We start from the raw sequence: 26,493 nt of genomic DNA, 5'->3' as shown, positions 1-26,493 counted from the left end.
AATGATATCCATCGCAGATGGGTTTGCTGTGATACTTGCTTTTTTTTCAGTTGTAAAACCTCCATCTTGAACATGATTCCCTTCCTGAAGAGTCCTGCTTTTGGCACTGTTTCCAGTAATGAGGCCTCTATTGTTATATCTAGACCACAATATGCCCTAAATTAATTTTTTTCAGCAGATATGATGCCTTTGTGAGCCATGAGATAATAATATCTTTGTCATCTGTCTTTTTTTAGGAATATCTGAAAGCTTTTGACCGAGAAGTAAATGCATTTGTGAACTATATGTTTGGACCTCGAGGTAAGTTGCTCCAACAACAGCCTTTTGGGAAACAATTTCCATCCAGATTAACACTCAACAATATTATGATAACTGGAAGCTGTTGAAACCTTCCAGATGAATAATTTCTATTTTAAATTAAATTTTTAAATTAAATTTAAATTTAAAAAGATCACCACATTTTAGAGTCCTTTGTTTCTGAAAATATCTTAGGATTTCAACTTTTCATCCTACTACAGATAAAAATGAATTCTGAAATCTTGAATTTTCCTGAAAGTGGACATTCTGCTTCAGGACCAGTTCTCATTAATAATCCAGTTATTGTGTGGCAACCTAGAAAATAGCCCAATCCAGAAGGATGCTCAGTGCAACAGCAAAGAAGGGCTCTCGGCATCCAGGAGGATCATGTGCAAAATCTCAATAAACCAATAGGCAGGGTGGGAGAACAGTTGCATCTTTCTTAATCTTACTTTCTAAAACCATACAGACTAGAATTACTCAGATAGATAACTACAGTGATACTTTAGCAGAGCTTAGAGATGCATCACGCTCTGTTTGGACTGAAGCAGAGTAACAGTCATGCCAGGGGGGTTGAGTCAGGGACAAGAAAACTGAAGTAGGACCAGGAAAAGGAAGAGAAGCACTATGGCAAGCTGAGGACAGATTTTCAAAGTCAGGGCTAATATTAGAATGGGAGACCAAGCAGCTAAAGGAGGAAGGTTAGACAGAGACTTAGAAAGCAGACTTCAGACTTCAGAGAAAGTCTCTGCAAGGCCATCTTGATGCTGGTAGTCCTGAGTTTAAATATTATTCAGTGTGCCCAGCCTCATGAACAGCCCTGCAAACCTGGAAGAAAGGCCAGAATTGCTGCCTGTGGTGACGGAGCTGTGGCTTACTCATTCTCATTTTGTTGTGATAACATTTTCCAGGTCCTAGAAACAGTTCTTGCTTAATTAGGAGAACAGGGAAAGAAAACTGTAGCGTTCCTAAAACCCAGGAATTTTCATTCGTCTTAGCTGTCTGAATGGGTACAAAATTCTCCCCTACAACACTGCAGTTGATGCAAAACTTGAAAAAAAGCATTCTAGTGACGAAAGAGTGACCAGCTTGGGAACTGCAGCAGAAGTTATTAAAACAAGTAGAATAAGTTTTTTTTTTTTTTAATTAATAGCTGCCACAGTAAAACATTTTACTAATAACAAACAAATGTAATCACAAGTATAAAAGTACTTCATTTCTTTTTAAAAGCACATGATGTTATCCTTCATTCCTCACTGATTCAGAACAAACTCTTTGAAGGGATGAACTATAGTTAATCCAACAGAGAATACTACACAGATTCTTTCGGGCTTTTAGAAAGCAATTTAGTAAAATAAGTATTATTTGTACCACCTTCCAAGTATATCACCACCCCTCTGCAGATACCAATGCCAAAGATAAGGATCTCATCCATGCCTCTTTTATTTGAAGAAGTACTATAATGACACCGTATCATATATTTCATGAATAACACCATTCCCTGCAATATGTTTATACACATAAATAATTCACAGTAAAACGCAAACAGTTTTAAAATGGATAGAGTGACCCCACAGATGAAAATCTAATGAATTCTTGAGAGCTTCCCCCTAATTCTAAAACCATCAAACCATTCCTCTTCTTCCTCTCCACTGATTTTCATCCAGTCTACACATTATATTCAGCAGCAAGAAGACTTAAAACGATAGGTACTGGCACTTTATTCTTTTAAAATCAATTCCACATTTACAGTTTATGTTTTAGGTAGTAGCTCCTGAAATAACAATGTCATTGTACTAGTTACAGTCATCACTATCAGGTGTGGCTTAGGGTACAACAGGAGAAAGAAATGCCTAGAACTAGTTCCTGGAGGCAATTTCTAACCATATTAGTAGTTATCAGGTTAACATAGGCTACACTACTGCACTACTASAGTAAGGGGTGTGCTATCATAGATTTGAACATGATTTAGATACAAGCCTGCTTTGTGCCTCTGTCCACCACTGTCAGCTGGACTTCGTATGCAAATTTACTACAACTTTTGCTTTTGAACTAACATACCAAGTCCTTTGGTTCAGGTAATAGAAGCCATGTGCATGCCCATTTATTCCATCTCTTAATAAAAAGTGGGTTTACAATTTGGTGTTGATCCATATAATCCTGGATAAAGATTATCTAGACTCAAGACAACATGCACAAAAGTGAAATAGACATATTGTTCTGTAAAAGAGCATTTTTCCAGAGCTTTCTTGTTCTGCAGGGTATTTTTTGGTGTTATGCAAGATTGAGAAACATGGAATTGCAGTAAATAAATCTAGCAGATTACTTGCTTGTTTTATCTGTTGAAGAAACAGAAGTGGTTGAGAACAGATATATTTCAACAAAGCTATGATAAAGTAATAAACACTCTTTCTCTGCTCAATTAAATATGAACAAAGCATTGGTACAAAAATGTTCRGCTTCAGCACTTAAAAAGTTCTGAATCTACTCAGATACCAACTGGCCAAAGCTCTCCAGAAACCCTGAATCAGAAAGTTTCTAAACTTCACTGATAAAAGCTTGGTACTTTTAAAGGCCTGGGAGGCCTGCCACTGATTTCAGAGGAGCCAAGATTTCATCCCAAGGGTCTGGCACATCATGGCCGGCAACTGTGAATGAGCTCATTCAAGAAGCAATCAGAGCTTGTGTGCGCCTGCTCCTTCCCATGTTGCAGTCCAGCACTTTCACACTGTGGCTTTATTCACTGCCTTGGTCTTGAATTCAGATGCTGTATGGGTTCAGTATCGTAAAGCTAATGCTTTCTCCCATTATTAATTTCTCCTATTGACAGTGGACTTTTATCTTACTTGAACACGGGGTAACCTACTGTCAGTCAACAGAAGTACTTTTGATCTCTCTTCATCTTCTGATAACTTTTCTTTTTGAAATACATTTCCTTTCCTCTCCCTTCCTGCCACATAAAAATCTCTCTCTTTGTGTGATCCAAGAACAAGTATAAATGAAGACAAAGCAGTCTGGATCTTCAGGCTGCTATTCGTAAACCACTCTTCACTAATAACTGTGTTACCCTTGATACTGAGGTCAGGGCCAGAAAATAATCACTAAGGGAATATGTTTTAATAGTTTATGCAGAAGCTTGAAACTGAAATAGTATAGATTTTAAATATGCTGACCTGAACAAGCACAAAGAGTTCTGCTTTTGTATGGATCAGCCCACATTCTTCTACCCACTCATGGCAATGTGAAAACTAGCTTTCTGAGGGCATACTGGGGCAGCACTCAATGCGGTTTTGTTTAATTTGTCATCTCATTTCTACTAGTTACTTTTCCTCTTTGAGCAAATATAATGTTTTGTTACCTTTTGATGCCAACTGGCTTTTGTGCAAGTGACTTTTATGCACCAAATGTTGAAATCTCTCCCTGATTTCAGGTAGGGAGACCCTTCTTTAAATAGCAGTCTTGCTAAAATTACTTCTTTCTTCATCTTTATTTAGGATACCAATTAAATATATTAAATCCTTACAATCATAAAACATATGCTAGATCAACATTTAGACAACTTTGCATACCCTATGACTCCTGTGTCCTGTTTAGAGCTCACATGGGAGCAGAATCACCTTGAACACATCCAATCCAGAGCTTCTCAAATGGCTTGTAAACCTTAAGAGAGATGTTGGAAGTATATTACTCCCACATTGAGATGATATTAAATAGGCATTGAGATCTGAAGACAGAAAATGGGCATTCTAGCTTGGTAATGCAGAGCAAAGCAAGGACACCCCAAAGGAAGGACTGTGCTTTGTGACAGATGGTTTTCTTCCGCTACTGCTTTGGTCCTACACCTCTCCCCTTCTAAAGAGTGAAGGTGTTTTTTTGGGAGCCATGAAGGAAGAGCCAAAACCATGAGAGCACTGGATTTCCAGGGTGACATGGATCTGGTTGAAAGTCATTCCTGCAGAGGAACTTATATCCCACATAGACACCAGATTCCACAGATGAGTGTTACAGCCACTGGGAGGCAAGGTGGGAAGTGGAGGGAGGCTGAAATTGTAAAGAATGCAGGTGTTCACAGTCCTGTTGGTAAGCAGATTACTCTTAATCATGTAAAGCCTCATTTTACATATACCTACCTGTATGTATGTATATATTCATAAGAATACTCTCATTGGTGAAGTAATGTTGCAATGTGCAACAGTTTATAAATGCTCCATCACACTTGGTTTGTGCGTCCTCCATCGCCCGGTCCTTCCCAAATTCGGCTCAGTTAGTAAAATCAGTAAAGTTGTTTTTCATGCWCTGTGAAAACCTTTTTCTTCCGTTGCAATTTTCAACCTAATCCTTGTTTTTGTAAAAAGTAAGGTAAATAATTTAAAACAGTTTCTAAGATTGGAAGGAACCGCTGTGACTGTGCAACAGCTTTTCACTGAGTGATTTTTTTCACTTACTCCATAACATGACAGATTCAGAGTATCCTTTCTGAAAAACAAGACAAACCTAAAAGTGAAAAACATCAATTCATGATATATACTTTTAGTCATGATGCCAATTATTCTTGTCATAGATATATAAATATCTGAAGATTGTTGTTGTGGAAAATTGACTCTAAAATTGATGCTTTTGCTCATGACATCCTGATTACAGGACAATGAGCAATGCCTCCAGATTGGCACGTAGGGCTAGACTTTGCTCATACACACTCAAGTGTCTGATTACTGCCAGTGGGATTACTTGTGTGAATAAGGCAAGCAGGATTGGACCTTGATATTTCATTTCAGGATCATGCAAGTGGGACAGATAGATAAACTATGAGAGAGCAAGGTTTACCAAATATCTTTGATGACCAGCAAAGTAAACATTTATTTGTCATCTGTTTTTCATATTTAATGCTTTTGAAAAATCCTCCTCCCATATAAATGTTTTCTAGCAAATAGTTTATACCTTCATATACACATGAAAAATACAGAATAATATATGAACTGGCAACTTTTCATGCATGCTTTATATTTAATACTGCCTGCAGGATGTATGTCCACTGAACAGATTAAGATATGATTTAATTAAATGTTAAGTTAAAGAAAAAAGACTATAGGAATGTTTTCTTCTTTTCATTTTCCTGTCCTATTAAAGAAAGGAGATTTAAGAGATCTTAAATTATTAGCAAATTTTATGTGGTTTTCACTACACATATTCAAAATGAATATGCCATATTGGGGAGTTAAACACAACAGATAGTTCCTGAAGTGAGCAAAGCATGGCAGGTTCCCTCTTGTGCTTTTAGCAGATTCTTTTTGCAATATACCATGCCTTACTTTAAGCAATACTTTACCAAAAACTTTTTAATTGTTTGTTGCGTGTATTTCTTTTCAGATCCCAGGGTTAGAGGATGGTTCCTTCTGGACTCTTACCTTCCCACATTTTTCCTTACTGGAGCGTACCTACTCTGCATATGGCTGGGCAACCAGTTCATGAAGAACAGGCCTGCTTTCTCACTCAGGGCTCACCTCATTGTATATAACCTTGGGATTACACTGCTATCCTTGTACATGTTCATAGAGGTAAGCATTCTTTAATGCAGCATGGCTGAGAAGGCTGAGCAATATACAGTTTTTAACAGAAGTATCTTAGCAATAGATAGTTTTGCTATGAAGTTTATCAGAAGCAGCAAAGTAATTTAACATAAAGAAAAGTCCCTGAGAAGGCTTAGCAATTGGGCAGTGACTTGTACAGTACTTCTCAGCTTAGATTCCAGCATATTTTAACTGTCATTACTGAGCTGCAGTTCACGCCTGGAGAGAACTGGCTGCTACTAAGACAGTGTTTACAAGCATGAATTTGAATCCACAGCAGCCGCCTAGTTCAAACATGCCTACACATCACATTTCAACATCCATGAATATGCCAAAGGATTAGGATTATATGAATATCTGTGGATTGTATGAATATCTGTGGAAGGTTATTCTTTGAACAAATGACTATTTTTAAATGTGAACAGATTTATATATGAGAGCAAGTACTGAGTTATTTACAGTATTGGTAATTCAGTGTTATTTTTCCCTCTCTCCTGTCTAGAAAGCTTCCATCATTTAGTCAGAGAATAGAAACATTATGTAGCAGACAGATCATAAAAACCTGCAACTTCAACCAAAAGTGAGTGCTGTGGGGACTTGGAGGCTGAACACGATCACATAGATTATTTTGTGAGCACCTATCAGGAAGGAACATACTCACAGAAACTGGGATCCATTCATAACCAGAAGAAAGGTTTGAATGTATCTGATGATTTCTCCATAGCAAAAGACTCAAGCAGTTCTTCTCTGCAGAGACTTGTGTGCTGTCACTCCCCGTAGAAACAGGGCTGGCCTGAAAGTCACATTAAGTCTGACACTCATCCTGCCAGCAGCCAACAATTGTGGCCGGCAACAAGGCAACAACCCTTCAGGCTACAGCAGGGCACACAGACACAGTTTGCTGTCCTCTCCTATAACGTTACGYTTTGGCATTTATTAATGCATTACAGATCCATTCTGAACTGTATACATGAGTCTGAATTCAGGCCTTGGCTTCCTCAGACTCTCAGTCACAAGAAAAGCTGTCATGGAATAATCCAGCCTCTACACCCTCTCTTGAAATCACAGCATCTGCAACTGCTGCACAGCAACAGCAGCAGCACATGGAGCCCAGAAAAATCACTTCCCCCAGAGCTGAAAATTAAGGTGGGGAACAGGAACCGGCAGTCACTGCTTTGATAATATTTGGGAGCTCCCTATTTTAACCCTTGTGATAATGTAGGTACTTTTAATATTAAATTGTTATCATCCCTTGCTTGTGACCCTAAAAAGCAAATTCTAAAAGACAAAAAACCACAAAACTCTTTCTGACTTGACTTAAAAGGTGACCCAGGGAATGAAAAGCCTGCCCTGGCTGAAGGATGTGCTTGATTTTACAGCATGATTTGCAGAGGTGTGAGCTGACATTGCAGCCTTGCCAGCCAGCCATCTCAGTATTTCTAGCTATTCAGGCTTCTGGCCACAACAGTGGTTTCCATAAGAAAAACAAGGGCTGACTGAAGCCAAATGGAACCCCTAAGAATTCAAGTTTTAAATGAATTTGAGCTAAACAGCAGATGACTGGCCTGGTCAAAAGGCTGAACAGCAGTTTAGATTTGTGCCTTCATGCAAAGGACTGATTGTGCTGTGCAGACCTTCGCCCTGGCCAAAGCTCTAGCTGGCTTCAGCAGTTGCTCTGGGCGTCTGAGAGTGCAAGACCAGGCCCAGAACAAAGGAGAAACAAGCAGAGGCCCAGTTGCTGGAAGGCTTGATGACTCCATACTGATCTGCTCCAGAATTTAAATGAGCACTTAGGTGGTTAAGTCCATATTCTGTTTGAAGGTATGCAGATAACTGACTTCAGTAGTAAGGCTCAGAGAAAAGGGCTAATTGCATGAAAAAAAAATCCTGCTATCTTTTCCCCTTGCAGCTTGATTCAGCCTGCCACAAGCAAATGAATAAAGGAAAAGAATTATAGCAGGTCTGACTTATGTGAGTGGAGTAAACCAGTTTTTAGCCACCTTCATATCCTTGTAGGGATTGTGTTGAGTCAGCTCCTATTCACCTGACTTACTATTGTTTCCTTCCTGAGTCTAACTTTGCTGAAGGTGATTGCTGGGTTGTGTGTGTCCTCAGCTTAGCCCTTCAGACCTTGGCTCCGTAGCTGGAGGCTGCTGGCTTAACCCTCCGTAACTGCAGCTGGGCATGGTGGGCAGTGGCTCATAGAGTCATATTTTGCATTTGTCAGAAACACAGAAGACATAATATCTGATGTGCTTGATGCTTTGTCAGCTGTTTTTTGGCAGATTTCTCTCTCAGCTCTAGACTGTCCGTCAGGCTGGTTTCACACTGTACAAGCCTCTCTTTCATAATAGTGGCTCCATAGTTTTTTGTAGTCTATTTACCTGGTTCCTATTCATGGCTTTTCTTCTGAAGGAGCAGAATGGAAGTTGAGGCTTGCAGACCTGCATGAGGTAGCTTGTGCTCTACTGCTGAGGAAGAATAGGCAAATGGGAGGGCAGAAGTCTTTTTCACTAGTGACTAAAGTTATGATGAGTCAACATTTCAAAATGTCTCGTGTCCAAAGCTTTTTTCTGGATCCTGCTGTTTGTCTTTTATCAACTGTAAGCTCTTTAAGGCAAGACTTACCTGTATTTAGAGCAGTCTGCTCAGTGGTTTCATATGTAAAAGCAGTTGATTTCTCCAGTGAGTATGTTTCAGGATTAATTCCTAATTAGAGAGCTCTGTAACAATTATCTTATTCCTCCATCCTCCCATTTCACCTCCACTCTTCCAATCTCTGTTATGTATTAGCCACAGAAACAGTTATCAGAATTATTCTACTTGTCTCTTCTTGGTTTTGTTTATAAGACACAACTCAACTTTTCTCATGATATCTCCAGAATGGAGTAGGTGCTTCCTAGACATTCAAAAGAAAAAGACCTAGTCCATGCTAAGGTGCATCTCCATTGCAGACTGTCCTGTATGCTGGTTTTAATGAGAAACAGGATAAACCAACCTATGGAGGACACCTGTACTTGTCATACTTCATCTCCTTGCTGTGCTTGAACTAGCTTAGCTATCTGTTGCCTACAGTGGAGTGTACAACCTCAAGGCAGGAAGACAAAGGTTGTAGCAAGGAGTCATAACACAATGACTATGCTTTAAAATTTCCAAGGGCAGATCACCTTTTGTGCCAGAGCTCCACGCATCACATGATGGGCATGAAGTGTCTGGGAGCCAGTTTTAGTTCCATGAGCCTTGAAGCCAACCAAACCTTCAGGTATATTGAAGAACATCTCCAGGACAACTCTGAAATGTGCCACTAGCACAGGATCAGATAACATCCCTACTATCCTCAAAGGAAAAGGTCCGAAGAAGGAAAATTGTGCCCAACTCTCTTTTCGGGTCAAGAAAGGTGCCTTTGAAGGCCTCCCAGAAGGAGAGTTTTTTAGGCCTTAACTTAGACATTTGAGTTAGACAGATGGATTTTCTTGAAGTCTTCAAAGGCACCCACCTCTCCCCACAGTATAATGGGGGAGCGAGGCACTTGTTTATGGAGCATAGCTTTTTCAGTTACCTAAAATTTAAACACAAGTAATGTGCTTAAATTAGGCAGCCTGCAGGAAGGGTGCAGGTGCACTGCTGAGGGCACCCCTCCACCCCTGCCACTACAAGGGAACGCTGTATTAGGCATTTGTTATTGGATATATGCGTTTCTGTAGGATTAAGTGTCCATAGTCCAGATCAAGTCTACTGGTCCAACATTTTCCAGAAACATTGCCAAAAATCTGCACAAAGAAAAACAACCACCACCATTTTTTTAATAAAAATCAAAACTTTTAACAATTTTACTAAAAATATGCCTTTTCTTCACACAAACCTCTGCCTAAGATCTTAAAAGAACCAACTATGAACAGAAAGTCAACTCAAGGACCAGCAKTAAGTATCATGTCTGTCCCAGAAGTGAACTCAGCTAGTCATCAAGCTCTCATCCAAGCCCTTTTGTTGACCAGGCACTGAGAACACCAGGCGACTGGCACTATCTGTCAGACCAGAAGGGAAATCTAAAGATGTATTTCATTAATGTGTGGGTGACATGCTTGCTAAAGCTGCCTGCTTCCCTGGGTAGCTTCACAGACGTATCACAAACCCACAGGATTTGAGGAGTGTAATCAAGCAACTGTATGCATGTGGAGAAGCAGGACCTGAATGTGAGATCCCTTGATTTGGAGCAAAAATCAGCGCTGCCTGCTGGGTGCCAAAGAGAAATTGCACAAGCATTGCAAGCCAAGTGCATTAAGCTTTTCAGTCCAATTTCTGAATTACAGCCATGACCTGAAAGCAGATCCATAGGTGCCAAGGAAATGCGAGGATTTCCAGGAGTGCCAGAATTGCCTTCTCTGTATCCCCCGATAGCAGGGGCAGGTCAGAAGTACAACACTAGCCCTGTCAGGACCATCGTTTTTAGCCCTACACACTGCAACTAAGATAACATCTCATAAATGACTAGAAAGCCCAGGTTTTGGGATAACAGTGGGCAAAATGAAACAAACCAAAAATAGAAGGAGCACCTAAACTTTGTTTTATTCCATCATTATAATGACTGACATGAGAAAGATTTGCTTCCTAACAGATTGAAGTGTTCCAAAGATAGACCTTGAGTAGCAGAAGGTCTAAGTGAAGTTTTAACAGCACAGCTGAGGAGGAAAGGTAGGGAAAATGTAAGTCCTGGTTGTTTGCAACTGTCCTGGAATTTCACTATATCAGTCCATAGATTATTAACTTTAACATAATCGTTTACAAAAAAAAGACTCAAACAAATGATTGTCAGTCCTTAATGAATTGCATAGAAGTTAGCAAATTTAAATTTAGCAGAGAAGAAAGTAATAATTCTAGAGCTATAAGGACTGGTGCTTGAGTGAAGGCTTCCTTTAAAGTAGCAGAAATTCTTTAATCTTAATCTTGGCGGAGCAAGAGGAGAAGAGCAAAGTGGTAAATCAGAAGCAATCAGGTGCACTTTTTTATCATTTGGGGGAAGGGAGAAGTGAGAAAAGGAGAAAAACCTAAACAGCAAAATGTCACTGTCTCCACTTTACTTAACGAGTATTGAACAGAACTGGTTGGAAGTTTCTCAGCAACATGTTGCCATTTGAAAGAGTTTTCACTGACAGAAAGAAAAATTTTCTTGTCAAAATTCAGCTAAGAAGGGGCTCTTATTTTTGTCACTGTGGCATGGACTTCTTGACTCAAAATAACAAGAAAACATGAGACCTCTTTCTCCTCCCTGCAATGACCAATATCCTCCTAGTTAGGATGCCTGGGCAGGCTAGGAGAGACCCAGCATGGATCGAACTGTATGCATTGCATATCAGGATATTGATCATCAGTCAGTGTATCACAGAATTAGCAGATATTTTCTCTGGCCCACCAAGCAGTTAATTATTGGACCTCTAACTAGGCCAACAGGAGAGATGGAGAGCCTTACCTAGGAAAAGCATGCTTGTTACATTTCTGTCCCCACGAAAAATGTCTTGGCTGCATCTTGGAGAGGGACAACAAAATATTTTTAATGTGAAAAATCTTGTGGAGTATTCCCTATTCCTTGCCAGTCTGTCATGACATCAGAACTAACTAATGGTACAACTGAGGAAACTGAGGCACTGACCAAGTGCCAGTGTCAGGATAAGGCTCCTGGAATCCCCTGTCCACAATCCTAGGTTGAACCATCTAGCCCAAACCACTTCTCTATGTGGTGTATAGTCTTGCCAGACTACAGCTTATTTAAGGTGTTCAGGACAGATGAGCAGCTATCTGGAAGCACAGGCTGTTCTGCATCTCAGCTATCCATCTAAAATCTGCAATTAAACTATGATTCTTCAAGGCTCATCTAAAAAGTGGCAGCCTACAGAGAGATATTCTTCAACAAATACCATTCACAGATGATTTTACAATTCAAGATTCTTGCCAGAAAACCTGTCTGAAAGATTTTAAGTATTGCTTAAGACTGATTTAATGATAAACCAAGTGATTAATGGTACCTTCCTCTATTAATCTACTTATCATATATATTGAAGTGTGATTTTCCCTACATCATCACAGCATGTGTGCATTCCAACCTCTTGGGGATGGGAATAAAAATTCAGATTTTGCATTCTTTTGGGACTGAGCTATGCTACAGTCAAGGAACTGATTTCTCCCTTCAAAAACTGAAAAGGAAACTTGGGTGAGCTGATGATTACCTGGCCTTTCTTTTCAGACACCAATAATTTTCTGAGTCATTCCATTTTTAAATTCACCTAAAAATAAAAACATAAAGGAAAAGTCATTCCTCTCTTCTTCCTGAGACACCACCCTGAGCCTTTGCTTGGACTCTTTCTTTGGGATCTGACCTGCAGCTAACTGCTTGTAGGACTTTTCTGTCCAGGTCTAGACATCTAGRGAAAAGCTGACATTCACAAGAGTTAACAAAGGCTCCTCCTGCAGTCAAAGGAAATAGGTGGTTCAGGGCACTGAAAGTTAGACTTTTCTCTCCACTGCCTAGAGAGATTAATCTCCTTATTTAATTTAAGAAGGCTTCTGTTGCTTGGGGACAGTGGTCAGACCAAGTTGCTTTAATTGGTCTGAGCTAGAGTGCCAGGGAAAACCCAGTAAGGCATCACAGATATACCTGTGGCACGGTGTGTTTGTCSTCTCCTACAAAGGGGAGGACACTGCCAGCTCTGCATGTGTAGCAGACTAACTGCCCATGCTTCTTGGTAACAACTTCAACTGTAAATTTTGATGGGCATCTTATCTCCTGTTGCTTTCTGTATTGCAGGTTTTCTTTATCAGCTTTGTTTGCATGTTCCTCTCTTTTGCTCTTTTTCTCCTCCTGTCTTCTTTCCTTTCTTTCACTGTTTACTGATAATATCACCTGTTTCTCTCTCACTGGATCTCCTATAGCCTCTTTCTTTTCTTGTTTTCTTCTCCACTCAATTCTGTTTACTTTTTTCCTTTTTCTCCCATCCCACTACTCTTTTCTCACCTTGATTTCCCCATGTCATTTTCCAAAACAGCTTAAGACCATCAAGAGGCTTCTTGTTCCACCTTGTCACAGGGAAAACACTGGTGCTTATCCTCCCAGATGAACTTTTGAGGGGAATTTCAATTATTTGGATACTAATTCCAAAAATCTGTTTTAGCTTCCCCTTCTGAACTGTTTCACAGCTACCAAGGTGTTTCAKGAGCCTATTTAGGATGGCCATAGTAAGAGAAAATCAAGGCAGACCAAGCCAGAGATTACAGTCATGAACCAGAAGTCAAAGAAGATCCTTCTGAAAGATAAACCAGTCTTGCTAAGTGGTGATTTTGGATTTATAACAAGGAGCTAAGACTTTTATGAGTCATTAATATAAATAGTGACAGAAAAAATCATAAGAGAAGGTTCAGGGGGAGGAGGGAAATCTGTGCAGCTCCCTGAGACTGCAAACACCAACCATCTCTCTAGATCAACTAAAAGTATTCCAAATGCTTTACAAGGCCTGTTCACCTTATAGGTGCTCATGCCTCATCCTCTCTCTTTTTCCTGTTCTGGAGCAAGGGGAAATTGGTTGTTGCTTCCAGGCTTCTTCTCACTGAGAAAGCCCAACATGCAAGGAGCTTTTTCTACAATTCAAAGAGTAGAAAGCAACTGCATTCAGTAGAACTAGGAAAGTCCATTAAGAAAATCATGTTACTTTCCTTTCTAGCCTACCCTTAGGGGAAAAACGCAGGAGCAAGTTGCAACTTTGGGGTTGTGATGCTGTGAATTTGAAATGAACAGGGCATATGCTCCTAGGTACTTGTCTAGGTCTTGCTTGAACAAGCTCTTGGTGCTTATTCTGCTATTCAGCAAGGCAAGAGGCTTTGGCACCRTCCTCTGGCATCTACTCACCTCTCTCTGCTGAGATTCCATGCAGAGGAACCAGCTCTCATTCCTAAACAAYGTGATTTGCCATTTTAAGAAAGGTAGGAATTAGACTGCTGCAGTGAACCAACCGTTATGAATCGTCACACTCTTTATACTCAGATACATGAGAAAAGATTATTTACTGGAATAATGACTGGAATCTGTTAAGAACAACACTGGAACAGCAGCAAAAAATAAAAACTCTACTAAATTAAAAGAATATTGCTACTGAGTAGACATTTTTTCACAGGCAACATGAAAAGTTTTCTTCTTTACATGATCTATTTATGCAAATAACATTAAATAATGCATTCACTTTATTTTCAGGATAGGAGGTTGCCAAGAATGCAAAACATTCAAAGGAACATTTTCTAGAGAGAGAATTTGTGTTTTGAAGTAGGGGGAAAGGTTTTCCTATCCCCCTAATACATCCTGCACTTGCATAATCTCTGCATGATTAACAATACCATCAGCTCTGCAGAACTGGGAAAGTACTCAGCATGTGGAAGGGAAGACAACTAAAATAATAAAAGTAACAAATAACTTTGCTATCAGAGAAAAAGAGACCTAGTAACTGGATATTTCATATCGAAGTACCAGCTTCTGTGCCAGATATGCAGCTAGCTCATTTAGGACCATTAGGTAAGCTGTTTACCTTCCACGTCATACATACCAAACATGAAAGTTATGGCCTAGGATTACCAAGCGCTGAGCACTGCTTGAACATCCTGCTCWGAAAGAGAAGCAAAAGAGTGTTTTTGCATCCTCACCGCCTTCCAAATTTCACCACTGATGTTTTATTAGAGAGTTAGCCAGAAGTCTTAAAGGTTACCCTGAAAAAGAAAGCAGCCAAAACTCAAAGTTGCTTCTCCTCAGTTCCCTAAAGGAACCTAACAACAGAGAATAGAAATGTTGAGCTACAGAACAGCTGACAAAAAAGAACAGGGTTAAGACACTCAAAACAAATTTTCTCTCTAAGCTGCTCTCTAAGCTGCTGGCCGTTGAAATACAGATACAAATCAGAGGGAACTCTATGGCCAAGTCAAGCAACCTGGGGGGATAGGAGCAAAGTATCATCTACAAATCTGGTATTATACAGAATCACAGAAGAATGAATAACAGAACATATTAAAGAAAACCCTGAAGTCAGAGAGAGAGGTATTCTTACCCCAAAGCTTTCTCTCCTTTTACCTGCTGACTGCACGTGGGGAATTACAGATTTCTCAAACATCAAGCTAAAAATCTGTGATTTTGGGGGGGAAGTTGAGTTTTTGAAAATCAGCCTATTGTAATCATATATGAATCAGAACATTTGTAAACCAAACTGAAATGTTTTAAAATAGCTAACTTTTCTAACAAATTTCTGTCAACCAACATTTCACCTATCAAACAGGCTTTTATGAGGTTAGGCATCTTCAGCAAAACAACAACAAAATGAGTTGCTAAGCAAAGATGGAAATGAGTAAAAAAGGGTAAAGTGCTTCTGCAATCATACTCCAAGAAAAACAGATTACCAAAGATAAATTAAAAGGAAAAAGAATGAATTCCACAAATTTGGGCCTAAGAAAGATATGAATTTACAGATATAGAATGCAATACAATCAGTCAGGTGAGATTGCTTTAATTCATCATGAAAACATTGTTTAAAATTGCATAGCTCTCATAAGGTAAAATTGTTTCAGAGCCTTAGATAAAAAATGTTACAGGCACATCATATCATACATACAAAACACATATCAGGTGTAAGTATGAATACATCGAAATGCAAATTTTATCTCTTACCTCAACTAAGTGACTGTGTTTATGACGGCAGTTTATAGTTCCTCAGTAAAATCAAGGGAAAGGGTCTCCCTAGTCTGTGATGTTGCCTTGTACAGCAAGGGGAAAGCAGTCAGCCATAGTCCTTCATTTGTTTTGTGGGTTTTGAGTTTTTGTGGGTCACAGTTTAAAATCCTGCAATCACAAGGACTAGAACTGGTACTGACGTCTCCCCGTCACCCAATGAAGCCAATGAAAATAGAGGAAAAAGCCAATGTTGCTTGAGGAAAATAAAATACCAAGAGTACAGTCAATGTCATGTCTTCCTGTTTCTGTTAGCAGTACTAGCCATGGAAGTTTCTGGCAGAGCTCTTAACACTAGTATTTGAGGTAGTTCCCTACCAAAGCTCCCAGATGTCACCACTGTAGCCTAGTGGCATCCAGGATGCTGCCTCCAAATGAGCTCCTGTCACTCCAGTCCTGGAGCTGGATTGTAAATCACCCCTTTTCCACCCAGCTGCTTTTTAAAAGATAGGAAGGAAACAAACTGCCAGCCAGCGAAACTAAAGCCAGCCAGAGTTTCACACTGCTGTGGTGTGATGGGAAAGGTAGCAGAAAGGCAGACACCAAGCCACAGCCCAACAAGAACATGTCACTGACCATACTTCATTCTCCTCAAGGAGTTCTGACTTCCACCTCCTCTTCCTCCTCCTCTTCAGCATCAGGTCGAGTGACCATGAGACCTGTGAGCTGTGCCTCCCCTTCCCACCCTCCTGACGCAGCAGCAGGTGCAGAGGAGCTCACGAGTCCCAGCCCCACATGCTCGCAGGCACAACGCTGGAGCAGAGGCCACTTGGCAGGACAAGCTGTGGCCACAGTCACACCAAGCATCAGTGTGGGGTTCTCCAGCTGGATTTTTGTCAGGCTTTCATTTTTTTCAGAGGCCAGTCCCATCCTGTTTTGTTTGATGACTTCTAGCACACATTGTAGGCAAATCCACCAAAACAAGGACTGTTCCAAAATAGAGTAGTTTTGTTTTAGTTGTTATAAAGGAATGATCTACAAAACATTTATTGTCTCTTCTTCTCTCTCTCTTTCTGCAACACAGCAGATTCTCTATTATTTTGGCCACAGGAACCTGATATATTAGAATTACAGAGACAATCACAGAAGCATGATTCAGGGGAAAAACAGGAGAAGCCCTTATCTCTCAAAAAAATTTTTTAATGTGAATTTATAATGGGTATTCTGAGCCATTTGCTAATTCTCTAGATCCAATAAAAATGATTGCTTATTATTGTTAATAGCATGTGCTTACTCTAGGAATTAATTCAGCTTGAATCCCTGAGAATGTATCTGCTTCACTTCATATAGACTGCCACACATTACAGACAGGTGACTGACAGTCTGAAGCAGAGGACAAATCTGTTTGTACAGACCCTGATACAAATAATCTTCCTCATTAATATAGTGCCAGAGTTGAAAGCAACCCACTTCTCACAATAGCTTGCAACTCTGCTTACAGCACAACACTTAAATCGTACTTCTCCTACTCACTGCAGAACCTGCATCCTCTGTGGAGAGGGACCCCAAACCAGGAATTCCTTGATTTAGCCCTGAGAAACACTGTTCACACATTCAAAAGTAAGCAAGACCTTTCTAAGTAAATTGATACTTTGCTTCATAGCATGTACAGATAACAGATTATGTTCCCTATTCCAAAAGGGCTGCTGATTGCTTTAGGTGATCATTACTATACAAATATTCCATTGAAGAGCCACCACATGGCTTTCCAGAAACCTTCAGCTTCAGCACAGTACGGTAGCCTGACATTTTATTGATTTGTCTGCTTCCCAGTGTGACGTGCGCTCATGCTTTGGTGCATCATGACAGGCTAGTGGAAGGCACCACCAGAGCACTGCTAAGAAATTGCTTGTGTGTCTATTCACTTCTCCGTTCAGCACTATACCTGCTCCCTTCCTTTGACAACATAGGATAAGGACACATGCATGACGTAGGGAAATATTTCTCCCATACCATGCTTTGGAGTTGCCTTGGGTTTGCTTGCTTGGCCTGGCGTATTTTTCTTGGGGACAGGAAGGAATTTGCTGTACCAGTAAGTACGGTAAGCTCTGTTCATACTGCTTCATGTCAGAGACAAAATATTCAAGCATGAACTTTGGAGAGAGGACCACTGCAATAGTAATGATATATTAATGGATACCTTGGAGGTTTTAAAGTCAGAGAAAGGTATATCATTTCAGTGTATATTTCCATCACAACCTGATGCCTTTTTCATTTCAGAACAGAAGAGACAGCTGCAAGTTGTCTGGTTTTACAGCATCATTTCATGCAATGAATTGGTACCTCCCATATTCCTGTGCTGTTCCTTCCAAAACTGCAGAACAGTTGCAGGGGAGGAAGAGAGCCACCTCATCTGTTCAGGAATGTAATTGCCATGTTTCTTGTTCCAGCTCATCCTTGCCACGTGGGAAGGAGGCTACAACTTACAGTGTCAGAACCTCGACAGCGCAGGGGAAGCTGACATCCGGGTGAGACACGGCAGCAGTTCAGCCCCCAGCGTCTGCAGCAGCCCTGCTCTCCACAGACTTGGTGCAAAACCTCTGCATTCATACCAGTTATAAGGATGCCATCAGTATACCTTTAACATGAGAATTTTAAATGGGTTGCCTAATAGCTGGCAGCCAATGGTTAATACTAGTTTTTTGGTTCAATACAGATGCATCCTTTCTACAGAAAACGTAACAGGGAGTAGTTTTAAAAGTTGTATATCAAGATTTGTGATCAAAACAGTGTTCCATGACTATTAGAACAGAAAATGAGAGTCATTTAAGAACTTCTGAGAAAAATCAACCATGTTGAGCTCTAGCTCTAGCTAGAAATGGATTCAAGCCCAACTCTGGAAAATTTCAGAGCCATTTCGCTGCCTTGGCTCATCTTTGTTTCAAACTTTATTTCTGCACCTCAGCAATTCTGTGTATTAACCRTCTGTTGTTCCCTACTTTGGGCTCACTTTCCAGATACTGTTGGAGCTCAGGGGCAGAAAGACTAGATAACTCATATCATTTCCCCTACCACCACCACTACCAAATTTGTCTGTGTTTTGGCAAGTAAACAGTCAGTTAAATGCATTTTCCTATCAGCAAGATGTTTTCCACCTTTCTGTTTTAACTAACCGTCCTTTAGCCTTCTGGTCATCATCATCTTAGTACTCTGCATCATCAAGGGTGGCTACAGGCTATGTACAGACAGTCAGGCATTCATGCTGCCCTTGGTCTAAGCTGCTTCAGTGCTGGCAGAGCAAGTATCACTYGCTTCCAGCTCAGCAGATGCACATTATGATGCTCTATGCAATACTTAGGGCTCTGCAAAATTATAATGTCCTGGGACATATCTTGAGCTCTGATAAACTGTTTCAGCTCCACAGAGACACAATGGCTTATTCCATTGTGCCGAATCTCAAAAGTGAGTTATTTAAAAACAAGCAGTTGCCAGCATAATCTACTCCATGACAAGAAACTGTATATGGCAGCACCCTTAAAAGACTGTATCTTTGATAATAAATTATTAGAACAGTTAGAAGAGCCTTGCTCAAAGTTTATAATATATTTCTTAAATCATAGCTATTTAGACAATCACAAAAAATGATGAATTTTCTCTAAACTACCTCATTCTTTAAGAGAAAAAAGAAAAAAAGTGCTCCTCCTTCAAAAGGATATTGATACCTGGTGGGGAGGACTGATGAAGAACAGCAGTATTTAAGCCCTTTTATAAGCAGATATTGATCTCCTGCTCCTTTGTTCTTACAGGTAGCCAAGGTGCTGTGGTGGTATTATTTTTCCAAAGTAATTGAATTCATGGACACTATCTTCTTTGTACTGAGAAAGAAAAGCAGCCAGATCACCTTCCTTCATGTGTATCACCATGCCACTATGTTTAACATTTGGTGGTGTGTTCTGAACTGGATACCTTGTGGTCAAAGTAAGTCTTTACTTCATTACCTGGGGTATAAATCACCTTTTGCTTGAGGGGAGTCACACCACCATGCAGAGCAAGAGTATTAATATGTTATATGATTACTTGGGTTCAAAGCATATCTTTCAGAACTGCTGAACTCTTGCAGATCTCTATAAAACTAAAAGCACGGATAAAAGTTTGGAGCAAAAATAATTCTGAATGTTAGGCCCTATCACTTAGCTGCCACAATCTCTCATATTTGCTTTTCCCCAAACCACTTTTAGACAGGATAACACTACTGAGAAGTATGCAAAAGAAAGAACACATGAGATGTACTCCAAAAGCAGATGCAGAATGAAATTGCGACCCTAGTAAAGTCAATGTTAATCACCAAAAAAAAAAATTCAATAGCATTTTTACAGATTTGAGTCCTATATGCATCAATCTGGCATTCTGCTTTAGTGATTATGTAAGTAAAATATCTAACCAGCTAAAATATCCTTTTTTTTTTTTTTTTTAAAAGAAAAACAGCTGTCTAGTGGCATACAACACCAAAAAAAATGCAGGTTACTACAATATCAGGGATTGTTTTAGCAGTTAATAGCACATATTATTATGCAGTAGAGACTCTTAAAAAGTTACCTAAATGTATAAAACCTATAGAGACTTTTTATGTTTACAGTAGAACTGACATGAGGACACACACAAGGCAGCAGGTCAAACTAACTCAGCACTGCCTCCAAGCAAGCCTAGAGCAAAAAACAAAGATGCTGCTTGAACTCTGAACAAGACAGCCAGGCCTAACCACTACCATCTTACATTTTGCATTGAAATGGTAGAAGTAGCAGCCTTCTTTAGCTCATCAAACCTTGGGTCCAATGTATTTCACAACAATATTCACTAGACCACTTTCATCTTAACAGGATATTGCAACTGTCTGTCTTCTCTGCCACAGTGAGGGAAATGTACAGTGCAACAKGCTGCTCACTTGGCATTTGTATACTACAAAACAGCAGTGAACTATTTCAGGTGTTTGGCAATATGTATGCTTCTCCAGGGCTTCATACAGTCAGAGACTTCCAGCAGCCTTGTTATTGGAGTTGAGCAGAAAATGAGTATTTTTAACTTGAAGCTCCTCAGTCCACTGTAATATTTTGTAAAGCAATTTATTATAGGCGCTTTTCAAAACAAAAAGTAGTGCTTGCATCTGTTGCACTCATTTTGGATAGTGCAAAGTCAAAGTAAAGCAGTCATAGGTAGAAGTGTAGATGAAGAATTTAATAGCAATTACAAACTATTTCTACAGAAACACAAACATAGCTGAGCAGAGTTAAAGGCTTTTGTGATTTCTACTGCATCTGAACATACTCCCCACACTCTACCCTAACTTTACACAATTATAATTAACAGAGTGGAAAAATCAATAGTTAAGTAATCAATCAGTGGAAAATCAAAACAATTGGTGAGAACTTCTTTTAGTTGTCAAGCACTGCAATCAATCACGTAGATGTATATCAGGTAGATTAGTGCTCTTACTTCTCAATGATCTGTAAGGTACAGAGAGCAATTAATTTGCTCTAGAATTAATACTTACTAAATGTCAGTAATTAGACTGGCAAGGTCTTGGGGTAAGATTCTGGAAATCTGCATCTAGCAGAAGAGCCATTGAAGTAAATTAAAGCAATGCTCAAAGTTACACTAGGCTAGTTTAACTCAGACACAGAGTAAAGCACTTACTGCTGCATCAGAAAGCATGAGGCTCTATGCCCCCCAGGACACCAAGCTACTGTAACAGCAGCACAGTCACCCACTGAGGTGTTTAAAGCTTACAGCAATAATGGAGGTACYGATGCAAAGAAGAATGTGTAGGAGGGTAGCAAAAGCAATAATCTGTAAACTACAGAAAAGAAAAGGAAAGCAAAGAAAATGAAAGACACAGGATCAAAATACGCTCTTCAATGAGAGAAAAACCACTTTGGGAAGCATCATAGTGCATCTCATTCACATCAAGAATGTCCTTACCAAAGGGTAAGCACAGCATCAAGAAGACTTGCCATATGCAGGAAACTGCTAGCAATATGCCTAGTAGTATCTTCTCTCAGTTTTCAACACTTGATATACAAAATGTTTTCCTCGTTGGATTTTTATAGGTTTCTTTGGACCTACTTTGAATAGCTTTATCCATGTGCTCATGTATTCTTACTATGGACTGTCAGTCATCCCTTCCATGCGCAAGTATCTGTGGTGGAAGAAGTACCTCACTCAGGCACAACTGGTACGTGTCTCTTCTACTCTCTCATTTTTAACTACCAGAAGTCCTTCAAAATGCCAGATAGACAAAAAGAATGATAGATGCATACTATCATTTGCAGAATTAAGCCAGTTATAATTCAAATAGAACAAAACTATTTTGCAGATTAATTCAATAGTTTGGCCAAATATAACTTATTAAAGGAGATGATGCTCAGAAATGTTTTTTTACTATCAAAYAGAAACTCTACAGTCCATAAAGCCCCATTATTTATGGCCCATCAAATAGAAAATAGACACTATTTAATCAAAGTAAATGGACTACTGTTTAAAAAGTTATAAAAGCTATCAATTACATAGGATATTAAAATATACACTGCACGCTTCGTATATGGCCTTACAGCTTGAAAAACTGTCTCTCATCTAGTGAAGAAAATCAAAGAGTCAAGAAGTGTAACCACGCTACAACTACAAAATGCCAAATGATGTAAACAAACAGGCGGTTAGACAAGACAGAAAGCGTTTGGCTTAGAAAAGTCTGTTCCAGCAGTTGCTGTACACAAAGAGCTCAGTCACATCAAAAGCTTCTATCAATAAGATAAAAGGCTTGATATGACAAAAACTCTCTTTTTTGTGTGTTTTATGGCTTCTTTGTCTTATTTAGAAGTTAAGTTGTTTGCAGTAAGCTTAAAAATACCCTTGTAGAAATTCAGTTAGAAAGCGTTTCTTCTCTGGGCTGGCATCATCTGTGCAATTAAAACGTGCTGCCCTCTTTGAAATGCACCCCCAGCACACTGGATCGAGGGCACCCTCAGCTGCCTGGGGAGAATCAGATGCAGCAGTGTGGGCTGTGGTTGGAAGCCCAAAATGCTGACACCCTTCTGCAATTCCTTCTCCATCTCACTTCTGCTTCATTTGTCCCCCCTTTAACTCGATAAGTGCAAACCCCAGTCTACCTAAAGCTCTCTTCAGATCTGAGATTTCTATTTTCTGTTCAGACTTCTAAAGCTACTGTCCTGAGTCTTCAGAGTTTTGTCAAGTTTCTACCCACCTACTTACTAGAGACAATGCTGTACCTGGCGCAGCAGAGTCTGGAAGATATTGCAACACTTGTTAAAAGAAAAGTGCTTTCATTTTGTCAGCCAGGCCTGTAAGTTCATATTTTTAGAAATCTCCAGTCCCGTAGTTTTTTAATATCTCATAAGGCTGCCTTTTTAACTTAACCCTTACAAAATGTTCACAGGTTCAGAAAGGGACTGTTTTCAAGAATGCCCAAAATTTCAAAGAGCTAGACTAGGTGACGTTATTATATCTGATTTAACTCAGTAAATACTCATGTATGATCTTTCTTCTACAGATCCAGTTTCTGCTCACTATTGTGCACACACTCAGTGCTGCTGTGAAGCCATGCGGGTTTCCATTTGGCTGCCTCATGTTCCAGTCCTCCTATATGGCCACACTGGTTATTCTCTTCATAAACTTTTACATTAAGGTAAGATCTTTCTGACAAGGGTGGGGGCTTTTTGCTTAGTGGACTTAATGAACTCAAATGTAGAACAAGTGTCAGTACACAAAATATTGTATTTGTGTGTATATATATATGTCGATTAAGAATAACAAATGCAGTAATTTCTGCAAGAGACAGGCATTCAACAGTTATGAACTCACATAGGGGCACAGCTCTACCATACTGTAATGAAGTGTGGTCTTGTACCAGGGCTCAATTTTGCACTCCTAAGTTTGCAAGACATTCATTTTGTTTCAAAGTTTTGTTTTTAAGGTACCTTTAAAACTATCACCCCAGCAAAAAAGATCTTTTCCTCCATCTTTATGTTTTTCCTGTAGAGTGTTTATTTTATTAATAGAGACAGCACAAAGAACAGAATATTGATGCTGCTTCTAGCATTTTCTAGTTTTAAAAATAGTGACCGACAGTAATTTATTTTAAAAACTCTACATGAAAGAATTAAGACAAGTTGACAGAGACTAAGACATTGGCTTTGATTTTGTTGCAATCAGTATTTAGAGTCTAGTAATTCAATAATGATCAAGTGCTAGTCAACAGAAATACCAGATTAAACTTGCCCAAATTTTTGTCAATTTGTGTTTGGTTCTCTCAAATACCCCAGTCAAAAACCTGATCTTCAAGACCTCTTTGACAACTATAAACAGTTTCCTGTGAATCCCTGAAATGTAGTCATATATATTACTACAAGCCATGTTGGTTCAATACTTGTATTGATTTTAAAGTCTGGCTGGAAAGAGAAAAGAACTTATAGAAATGTTAATATTTCACCAGTAGAAGGAGCTCTGTAAAACTTGCTTAGAAAACTTCATTTAAAAAAAAGTTCAGATGTTTGTATCTAGTTGAAAGTACGTCTAGATATGAAACACATTAAGTGGAATATGCATTTCACAATTACACACCAAAGTGACAGATGTAGAATTACTTTAAATCAGTCATAACTTCTTCRTGCTCATTTTTTTTCTTAACTGCATCTCAACAAAATGAATTATAGAAGCCATTGACATTTGGCTATATTTTCAAAAATTTTAACACAGGAGCAAAATAGTAAATAATATGATGTGTGAGAGATTAAGTCACTAGTACATCAATTGAAATACAATGATGTGCATGATATTTGGACCTGTTTACTAGGTCACTAAAATTCTTCAAACAGATGCAACTCAGTCACTGTCAGTTTTCTTCTGCTCAGGCTCCTGTACTCCACCCAGCAGAGGGGGAACTGACAAACCTCCTGTAAGCTGTTGGGGAGGCGTTAGTTCATTTGCCCATAGGTTTCTACATGTTGTAGTGTCTGAAGGGTCAAAATGAAAAATTAAAATAAGCTTTACAGTAACACTTTGAGGGAGTAAGAAACTGCAAACAGAACTTAGAAGATGTGGATTTGCTCTGATGGGAAACTTTGAGCCTTCCTTCCTCCTTAGGAAACAGAAACAAGCAGCTATATCTTTGCACTGTTTACTTCAACCTTATTCAGCAGGGACTGCCCCAGCTGGCCCGCGTACATACAGCTTCTAGTGAGAAGGGCTTAAAATTTCTTTTGACACCAAGAAATATTACAGTAATACTAGTAACGTAATATCATCCACAGCAGTGAAAGTCATACAGTTCCCTTAAGACAGCCTGAAGCAAATATATATCTGTCAAACATACCCTAGACAGCTCTATGTTACAGTTAACCATAAACAGTATTTTGGGGGCACTAAACAAATACAAGTYTGGGTTTTGCTTTTATAGACATACCAGAAAACACCTTCAAGAATGGCTATAAAGGAAACCCCTCTCACAACAGAAATCAAGAACGGTTTCCATAAGGACTACTTTGCTACTGCCAATGGATTCCTGAAAAATAAGAAAGCACAATAAGTATAGTAACTCAATACTACGGTGTAATACTTCCCCCCACCCCCCACCCCTTTTTTTTCTAAAAACAACAAAAAAAAGACTGAATTACAAGCTTTAGCTTAAACCCTGTTTGATCACATTTTTCAGTTCTTTGTACCAGACACTAATGTACTGCTATTTAGGTTTTAACAAAACGAGTAGATTTGCTTGCCCTGTCAAAGATCACCATCAGAGCAATAAGGCCAACAGAAATATCATCTTTCTCATATACAAGAGAAAAAATCCTTCGGATCTCTAATGCTGACACTAAAAAGCCTTATAAAACACTTCATGGAGAAATCCACTGAAGCCTTCAGAAGGTTAGGATTCTGTTCAGACTAACAGGCTGAGCATTTTCTGTGCACATGAGAAGTCTCAGGACAGAGGTTTGCAGCACACCCAACAAACTCAGCTAAACTATGGTTGAAGTCAAAAAGGAAGAAACAAAAGGAGGAAAAAAAAAAAAAGATATGAGAATCATACTGTTTCCATCACCATACCTCTCTGGTGCTTCCCAGGCTTTCTCCCACCCTTCCTTCAGACACCAGCTGGGTCCAGCCATCCCTACGTTCCCGCAGGAGCTCTGGGGAGGGATGTAGCAGAGGGCAGAGCCCAGGCACACCATCATAGGGTTTGCAGACAGACATGCGCCATCCTTGCTTGCTTTGTGTATTGAGACCCGAGACTAAAAATGCCACTGAGGTTGGTGGGAGCTTCCTATTTCAGGGGGCTGGGACTAGTAGCACCAGTGGGCTGCATGATGTGGGATTTAGAGTACACAATAATACGGGGCTTTGAGCTCCAGTCAGAGCAAGGCAGGTCACTTCAGATGTGCTAAGTTAATAGGAGTTCTAATTAAATGGCTTTTGGAAGAAACAGGAGCTCAACAACTTAATGAAGATAAATCCTTTGATCATAAAGGTGCATGAAGGAAAATTAACCCTGTACAACTATGCCAACTTGAAGCATAAAGTGCCAAATATTAGCACACTAGGAGATGCAGGAAGTCTTAAAAATAAATTTAGCAGAGAGCAAAGTATACTATATAGCAATTTCCCTGATAGGTGGACCTTGTTCAGACTTGTCTCTGATAAGGACAGAGAAACAGAAGGGACTGAGATACAGTCTTCTATAGGGAAAGAAAAGAGATATTTCCTGTCTGCAGCTGTAAAGGTGGGTCTTGCACACAAAAGTCAGTCACCATCTTTGCTGCTTCAGTTAGTTGCATTTACCTCTGACTTAAACAATGAGCAAAGCAGAATTCCCTAGGCTATCTTTGGGGATCTGCCCCTTGCTCTTTTCTTATCTAGTCCTCTTCAAAGCCT

The 26,493-nt window shown here is 39.5% G+C and overlaps 1 protein-coding gene across 1 annotated transcript in view; it reads left to right on the top strand.

Annotated features, from left to right (window-relative positions):
• ELOVL2 (ELOVL fatty acid elongase 2) overlaps positions 1 to 25,157 on the top strand; it is a 66,872-nt gene extending 41,715 nt beyond the window's left edge. Inside the window, exons 3-9 of the mRNA XM_026064264.1 lie at positions 237 to 300; positions 5,665 to 5,852; positions 18,006 to 18,083; positions 19,362 to 19,533; positions 21,660 to 21,784; positions 23,117 to 23,251; positions 25,022 to 25,157. Of these exons, the coding sequence (XP_025920049.1) occupies positions 285 to 300; positions 5,665 to 5,852; positions 18,006 to 18,083; positions 19,362 to 19,533; positions 21,660 to 21,784; positions 23,117 to 23,251; positions 25,022 to 25,150 (843 nt within the window). The 5' untranslated portion in view covers positions 237 to 284 and the 3' untranslated portion in view covers positions 25,151 to 25,157. The remainder of the gene's footprint in view (positions 1 to 236; positions 301 to 5,664; positions 5,853 to 18,005; positions 18,084 to 19,361; positions 19,534 to 21,659; positions 21,785 to 23,116; positions 23,252 to 25,021) is intronic.
• The last annotated feature ends 1,336 nt before the right edge of the window (positions 25,158 to 26,493 follow it).

This window comes from Apteryx rowi, unplaced genomic scaffold, assembly GCF_003343035.1.
Source record: "Apteryx rowi isolate R43461 unplaced genomic scaffold, aptRow1 scaffold_212, whole genome shotgun sequence".
Classification (NCBI taxonomy): Eukaryota; Metazoa; Chordata; class Aves; order Apterygiformes; family Apterygidae; genus Apteryx; species Apteryx rowi.
The sequence above is the reverse complement of the archived record's forward strand: the minus strand, read 5'-3'. Positions and strand labels throughout refer to the sequence as shown.